General features: G+C 58.7%; 1 protein-coding gene across 1 annotated transcript; it reads right to left on the bottom strand.

Annotated features, from left to right (window-relative positions):
* Positions 1-439: 439 nt before the first annotated feature.
* Positions 440-7,198, bottom strand: LOC110479072 (glucosidase 2 subunit beta). Its single transcript, XM_077787767.1, has 5 exons — positions 7,111-7,198; positions 6,474-6,563; positions 5,585-5,659; positions 3,822-3,921; positions 440-2,204 (listed from the first exon to the last, which is right to left on the bottom strand). The coding sequence occupies exons 2-5, from the start codon at positions 6,539-6,541 to the stop codon at positions 2,070-2,072; spliced, it is 378 nt and encodes a 125-aa protein (XP_077643893.1). The 5' UTR covers positions 6,542-6,563; positions 7,111-7,198; the 3' UTR covers positions 440-2,069.
* Positions 7,199-8,025: the final 827 nt, after the last annotated feature.

Raw genomic sequence — 8,025 nt, 5'->3', positions numbered from 1 at the left:
CCCACGGGAATCCCGGAATTCCCAGCCTCAGGCAGGACAAGCTCCAACCCCAAAATCCCCAAAATTTGGGAACAATTCCCACGGGAATCCTGGAATTCCCAGCCCCAAAGTGACACCGAGAGCCCCCCGAAATTTGGGAAGAATTCCCACGGGAATCCCGGAATTCCCAGCCTCAGGCAGGACAAGCTCCAACCCCAAAATCCCCAAAATTTGGGAACAATTCCCGCAGGAATCCCGGAATTCCCAGCCCCAAAGTGACACCGAGAGTCCCCCGAAATTTGGGAAGAATTCCCACGGGAATCCCGGAATTCCCAGCCCCAGCGTGAAGAGTTCTGACCCCAAAATCCCCAAAATTTGGGAAGAATTCCTGTGGGAATTCCGTAATTTTCAGCCTCAGGCAGGACAAGCTCCAACCCCAAAATCCCCGAAATTTGGGGAGTTTTTATTCCCAAATAAATTTTTATTTTTATTTTTCATCCCAGTTTGGGTTTTTTTCCCCTCCCCCTTCCTGGTGGGTTTTTTTTTTGGGATTTTGGGCCTCGAAATTCCGGAATTCGGGAGTTTGGGATGGTCCTTGGGGGAGAGGGAAACTGAGGCAGGGAAACCCCCTCCCAAAATTTAGGGAAAAAGCCCCAAAATTCCCAAATTTAATTCCCAAAGTCGGGCTCCGAAAAAGGGAAACTGAGGCAGGGAGCCTTTGGAATGTTGGGAAACGGCCCCAAAAATCCCCAAAATTTGGGATCCCGGGAAAAGGGAAACTGAGGCACGAGGGGGGGTTGGGGTTTTGGGGGGAATTTTGGGTTTTTTGGGGGGATTTGGGGTTTTTTTGGGGGGTTGGAATGTTTGTTTTTGGCATTTTTTGGGATGGTTTTGGGGGATTTTTGGGGATAATTTTGGGATAATTTTGGGGATAATTTTTGGCCATTTTCAGGGATATTTTAGGGAAAATTTTTGGGATATTTGGGGGATTTTTCTGGATATTTTCAAGGTTATTTTTGGGATAATTTTGGGATATTTTGGGGATAATTTTGGGATATTTTCAGGGCTATTTTTGGGATATTTTGGGGATAATTTTGGATATTTTCAGGATATTTCTGGGATATTTTGGGGATAATTCTGGGATATTTGGGGAATACTTTTGGGATATTTTGGGGAAAATTTCAGGATAATTTCAGAATATTTTGGGGCTATTTTGGGGTGAATTCGGGCGGTTTCGGGTCAGAGCTCGTCGTGCTCCTCGTGCCCCGGCAGCGGCTCCCGGCAGCGTTTTTGGGGATATTTTCAGGATATTTTGGGGATATTTTCAGGATATTTTGGGGATATTTCGGGGATATTTTGGGGATATTTTGGGGGTGTTTCGGGGGCTATTTTGGGGTGAATTCGGGTGGTTTTGGGTCACAGCTCGTCGTGCTCCTCGTGCCCCGGCGGCTCCCGGCAGCGTTTTTGGGGATATTTTGAGGGCTGTTTTTGGGATATTTTCAGGATATTTTGGGGATATTTCGGGGATATTTTGGGGGTGTTTCGGGGGATATTTTGGGGTGAATTCGGGCGGTTTTGGGTCAGAGCTCGTCGTGCTCCTCGTGGCCCGGCGGCTCCCGGCAGCGTTTTTGGGGATATTTTGGGATATTTTGAGGGCTGTTTTTGGGATATTTTCAGGATATTTTGGGGATATTTTGGGGGTGTTTCGGGGATATTTTGGGGTGAATTCGGGCGGTTTCGGGTCAGAGCTCGTCGTGCTCCTCGTGCCCCGGCGGCTCCCGGCAGCGTTTTTGGGGATATTTTGGGATATTTTGAGGGCTGTTTTTGGGATATTTTCAGGATATTTCGGGGATATTTCGGGGATATTTTGGGGGTGTTTCGGGGGCTATTTTGGGGTGAATTCGGGCGGTTTCGGGTCAGAGCTCGTCGTGCTCCTCGTGCCCCGGCGGCTCCCGGCAGCGTTTTTGGGGATATTTTGGGATATTTTGAGGGCTGTTTTTGGGATATTTTCAGGATATTTCGGGGATATTTTGGGGATATTTTGGGGGTGTTTCGGGGGCTATTTTGGGGTGAATTCGGGCGGTTTCGGGTCAGAGCTCGTCGTGCTCCTCGTGCCCCGGCGGCTCCCGGCAGGCCGCGGGCGTCTCCAGCTCCAGCAGGTACTCGCAGCGACTCGGCTCCAGCGCCGCCCGCAGCGCCGTCAGCGCCCCGCACCTCAGGGACACCTGGGACACACGGGACACGCTGACACACCTGGGACACCTGGGACACACCTGGGACAGGTGGGACACACCTGGGACACGCCTGAGACAGGTGAGACACACCTGGGACACACCTGAGACAGGTGAGACACACCTGGGACACGCCTGAGACAGGTGAGACACACCTGGGACACGCCTGAGACAGGTGAGACACACCTGAGACAGGTGAGACACACCTGGGACACACCTGGGACACGCCTGAGACAGGTGAGACACACCTGGGACACACCTGGGCACAGCTGGGACACACCTGGGACAGGTGAGACACACCTGGGACAGGTCAGACACACCTGGGACACACCTGAGACAGGTGAGACACACCTGGGACACACCTGGGACATGCCTGGGATACCTGGGACAGGTAACTCACACCTGGGACAGGTCAGACACACCTGGGACACGCCTGGGATGCCTGGGACAGGTAACTCACACCTGGGACAGGTCAGACACACCTGGGACACGCCTGGGATGCCTGGGACAGGTAACTCACACCTGGGACAGGTCAGACACACCTGGGACACACCTGGGACAGGTCAGACACACCTGGGACACACCTGGGACAGGTGAGACACCTGGGGCACACCTGGGATACCTGGGACAGGTAACTCACACCTGGGACAGGTAACTCACACCTGGGACACACCTGGGACCCACCTGGACACAGGGACAGGGATGGGGGGTCTGGGGACATTGCAGGGGCTCAGGTGACACACAGGTGATGTCACACAGGTGATGTCACACAGGTGATGTCACACAGGTGCCACTCACCTTGGTGGCCCAGGTGGGTTTGGGGAGGGTTTTGGGGGTTCAGGTGACACAGAGGTGACACACAGGTGACACACAGGTGACACAGGTTACACACAGGTGACACAGATGATGTCACACAGGTGTGACACAGGTGACACAGGTGCCACTCACCGTGGTGGCCCAGTTGGGTTTGGGGACACAGATGACACAGGTGACGCAGGTGACACACAGATGATGTCACACAGGTGATGTCACACAGGTGACACTCAGGTGATGTCACACAGGTGATGTCACACAGGTGATGTCACACAGGTGATGTCACACAGGTGACACTCAGGTGATGTCACACAGGTGACACAGGTGACACACAGGTGCCACTCACCGTGGTGGCCCGGGTGGGTTTTGGGATGGATTTTGGGGACACAGATGACACAGATGACACACAGGTGACACTCAGGTGATGTCACACAGATGATGTCACACAGGTGATGTCACACAGGTGACACAGGTGACACAGGTGACACTCAGGTGCCACTCACCGTGGTGGCCCGGGTGGGTTTTGGGATGGATTTTGGGGACACAGATGATGTCACACAGGTGATGTCACACAGGTGACACACAGGTGATGTCACACAGGTGACACAGGTGATGTCACTCAGGTGCCACTCACCGTGGTGGCCCGGGTGGTTTTGGGATGGATTTTGGGGACACAGATGACACAGGTGACACTCAGGTGATGTCACACAGGTGATGTCACACAGATGATGTCACACAGGTGATGTCACACAGGTGATGTCACACAGGTGACACAGGTGCCACACAGGTGCCACTCACCGTGGTGGCCCGGGTGGGGCCCTGCCAGCAGCCGGTGCCGCCCTCGTATTTCTGAGCCCCGAATTTGTCACCTTCGGGCCCCGCCCAGGAGCCCCAGAGCCTGCGGGGGGGACAGGTGACACTGGGGGGGACACCTGAGGGGACAGGTGACACTGGGGGGGACACTGGAGGGGACAGGTGACACTGGGGGGGACAGGTGAGGGGGAACAGGTGACACTGGGGGGACAGGTGAGGGGACAGGTGACACTGGGGGGACAGGTGAGGGGGAACAGGTGACACTGGGGGGACAGGTGAGGGGGAACAGGTGACACTGGGGGGACAGGTGAGGGGACAGGTGACACTGGGGGGACAGGTGAGGGGGAACAGGTGACACTGGGGGGACAGGTGAGGGGACAGGTGACACTGGGGGGACACCTGAGGGAGGGCAGGTGACACTGGGGGGGACACCGGAGGGGACAGGTGACACTGGGGGGGACAGGTGAGGGGACAGGTGACACTGGGGGGACACCTGAGGGACAGGTGACACTGGGGGGGACACCTGAGGGGACAGGTGACACTGGGGGGGACACTGGGGGGGAACAGGTGACACTGGGGGGGGACAGGTGAGGGGACAGGTGACACTGGGGGGGACAGGTGAGGGGACAAGTGACACTGGGGGGGACACCTGAGGGGACAGGGGACACTGGGGGGACACTGGGGGGGACAGGTGACACTGGGGGGACACTGGGGGGACAGGTGACACTGGGGGGACACTGGGGGGACACTGGGGGGGAACAGGTGACACTGGGGGGACAGGTGAGGGGACAGGTGACACTGGGGGGGACAGGTGAGGGGGAACAGGTGACACTGGGGGGACACTGGGGGGACACCTGAGGGAGGGCAGGTGACACTGGGGGGGACACCGGAGGGGACAGGTGACACTGGGGGGACAGGTGAGGGGACAGGTGACACTGGGGGGACACCGGAGGGGACAGGTGACACTGGGGGGACACCTGAGGGGACAGGTGACACTGGGGGGACACCTGAGGGGACAGGGACACCTGAGGGGACACCTGAGGGAGGGCAGGTGACACTGGGGGGGACACCGGAGGGGACAGGTGACACTGGGGGGACACCTGAGGGGGAACAGGTGACACTGGGGGGACAGGTGAGGGGACAGTGACACTGGGGGGACACTGGGGGGACAGGTGACACTGGGGGGGACACTGGGGGGACACCTGAGGGTACAGGTGACACTGGGGGGACACCGGAGGGGACAGGTGGCACTGGGGGGACACCTGAGGGGACAGGTGACACTGGGGGGACACTGGGGGGACAGGTGACACTGGGGGACACTGGGGGGACAGGTGACACTGGGGGGACACCGGAGGGGACAGGTGACACTGGGGGACACCGGAGGGGACAGGTGACACTGGGGGGACACTGGGGGAGACAGGGACACCTGAGGGGACACCTGAGGGAGGGCAGGTGACACTGGGGCTGTCCCCCAAGGTCCCCGGGGAGTTTTTGGGGTCTCCATGGAGATTTTTGGGTCCCCAGTTTGATTTTTGGGCTCCCCAGGGTGATTTTTTGGGGTTCCCAGGGTAATTTTGGCGTGTTTTGGCTTATTTTTGGGGTCCCCAGGGCAGTTTTTGGGGTGTTTTGGGTGATTTTGGGGGGTTTGGGTGATTTTTGGGGGGTTTTGGGGGTTTGGGTGTTTTTGGGGGCATTTTTGGTGATTTTTGGGACGTTCGGTGATTTTTGGGTGATTTTGGGGGCTTTACCCCAGGCTGGTCTCGGCGCCGCCGTTTTTGGGTCTCTGGGTGACGCGCTGGAAGGGGCAGAGGCGGTACAGGTACCTGGGGAGAGAGAACCCAAAAACTGCCAAAATCCGCCCAAAAAACTGCCCAAAACCTCCCAAAAACCGCCCCAAAAACTGCCATAAAAACCTCCCAAAAACTGGCAAAATCCACCCCAAAAACCTCCCAAAAACCTCCCAAAACCCGCCCCAAAAACCTCCCAAAAACCTCCCAAAAACCGCCCCAAGAACCTCCCAAAATCTGCCAAAATCCCCCCAAAACCTCCCAAAAACCGCCCCAAGAACTGCCCCAAAAACCTCCCAAAATCCACCCTAAAAACTGCCCAAAAACCTCCCAAGAACTGCCAAAATCCCCCCAAAAACCACCCCAAAAACTGTCCAAAAACTTCCCAAAATCTGCCCCAAAAAATGCCAAAATCCCCCCAAAATCTGCCCCAAAATCCCCAAACACGCCCAAAATCCCCCCAGGACCCCCCAAATTCCCCCCAGGACCCCCCAAACTCCCTCAAATCCCCCCCAGGACCCCCCAAATCCCCCCCAGGACCCCCAAATCCCCCCCAGGACCCCCCAAACTTCCCCCAAATCCCCCAGGACCCCCCAGATCCCCCCCAGGACCCCCCAGATCCCCCCAGAACCCCCCCAGGACCCCCCAGATCCCCCCCAGGACCCCCCAGATCCCCCCCAGGACCCCCCAAATCCCCCCCAGGACCCCCCAAATCCCCCCCAGGACCCCCCAAATCCCCCCAGGACCCCCCAAACTCCCCCAAATCCCCCCAGGACCCCCCAAATCCCCCAGATCCCCCCCGGACCCCCCAAATCCCCCCAGACCCCCCAAGCCCCTGTCCCGCACTCACTCGCTGGTGGCCAGCTCCCAGCACTGGTTGTACAGGTAGGAGAATTCCCCCTCGGGCCCAAAATCCATCCCCAATTCCAGCTCCAGAGCCCTGGGGGGGCACAAATTGGGGGGTCAGGGGGGTCCCCAAAACCCCCCGGACCCCCCCCCAAAAAATCCCGATCTCCAAACCCCCCCAGAGCCTCAAAGCCCCCGAAATTCCTGCTGGGACTCGGGGAAACTGAGGCACGGGGAGGCCCGCAAGGGGTTTTGGGGTGCCCAGGGGGGATTTTGGAGTTCTGGGGAAGATTTTGGGGGTCCCAGGTGATTTTTGGAGTGTCCCAGGTGAATTTTTGGGGTCCCAGTCCCATTTTTGGGGGTCCCCACCCAATTTTGGGGGTCCCAGCCCCATTTTTGGGGGTCCCAGGTAAATTTTGGGGGTCCCAGCCCTATTTTTGGGGGTCCCAGCCCCCATTTTGGGGGGTCCAGGTCCCATTTTTGGGGGTCCCAAGTCCATTTTTGGGGTTCCCAGTCCCCATTTTTGGGGGTCCCAGTCCCATTTTTGGGGTTCCCAGCCCCACTTTTGGGGGTCCCAGCCCCATTTCTGGGGGTCCCAGCCCCATTTTTGGGGGTCCCAGCCCCATTTTTGGGGTCCCCACCTGATTCCATCCTCGGCCTCCTTCAGTTCCCGCTCGGCCGCGGCCAAATCGTCCCGAGCGCGTTGGGCGGCTGAGGGGCAGAACCCCAAAATCACCCCAAATCACCCCAAAATTACCCAAAATCACCCCAAATCACCCCAAAATCACCCCAAATCACCCCAAAATTACCCAAATCCCCCCCAGGACCCCCCAAAATATCCCCCAGGACTCCCCAATTCCCCCAGGACCCCCCAAATTCCCCCCAAAACCCCCCCAGGACCCCCCAAACCACCCCAGGACCCCCCAAATTCCCCCCCAATTCCTCCCCAGTACCCCCCAAACCCCCCCAGGACCCCCCAAATTCCCCCCCAAATCCCCCAGGACCCCCCAAACCCCCCCAGGACCCCCCAAATTCCCCCCAAACCCCCCCCAGGACCTCCCAAATCCCCCCAGGATCCCCCAAAACCCCCCAGGACCCCCAAACCCCCCCAGGACCCCCCAAACCCCCCCAGGACCCCCCAAAATCCCCCCAAACCCACCCAGGACCCCCCAAATTCCCCCCAAAACCCCCCAGGACCCCCCAAACCCCCCCAGGACCCCCCAAATCCCCCCAGGACCCCCCAAATTCCCCCCCAAACCCCCCCAAAATACCCCCAAAACCCCCCCAGGACCCCCAAACCCCCCCAGGACCCCCCAAATTCCCCCCAAAACCCCCCCAGGACCCCCAAACCCCCCAGGACCCCCCAAATTCCCCCCCAGGACCCCCCAAATCCCCCCAGGACCCCCCAAACCCCCCCAGGACCCCCCAAATTCCCCCAGGACCCCCCAAATCCCCCCAAACCCCCCCAGGACCCCCCAAATCCCCCCAGGACCCCCCAAACCCCCCCAGGACCCCCAAACCCCCCCAGGACCCCCCAAATCCCCCCAGGACCCCCC

This window comes from Lonchura striata, chromosome 21 (assembly GCF_046129695.1).
Source record: "Lonchura striata isolate bLonStr1 chromosome 21, bLonStr1.mat, whole genome shotgun sequence".
Classification (NCBI taxonomy): Eukaryota; Metazoa; Chordata; class Aves; order Passeriformes; family Estrildidae; genus Lonchura; species Lonchura striata.
The sequence above is the reverse complement of the archived record's forward strand: the minus strand, read 5'-3'. Positions and strand labels throughout refer to the sequence as shown.

Bases quoted from the DNA above. Each gene is read 5' to 3' on its own strand.
- LOC110479072 (XM_077787767.1), bottom strand. From the start codon at position 6,541: ATGGATTTTGGGCCCGAGGGGGAATTCTCCTACCTGTACAACCAGTGC. The intron at 5,660-6,473 runs GTGAGTGCGGGA...CTCTCTCCCCAG, and splicing joins TGGGAGCTGGCCACCAGCGA to GTACCTGTACCGCCTCTGCC. The intron at 3,922-5,584 runs GTAAAGCCCCCA...TCCCCCCCGCAG, and splicing joins GGCGCCGAGACCAGCCTGGG to GCTCTGGGGCTCCTGGGCGG.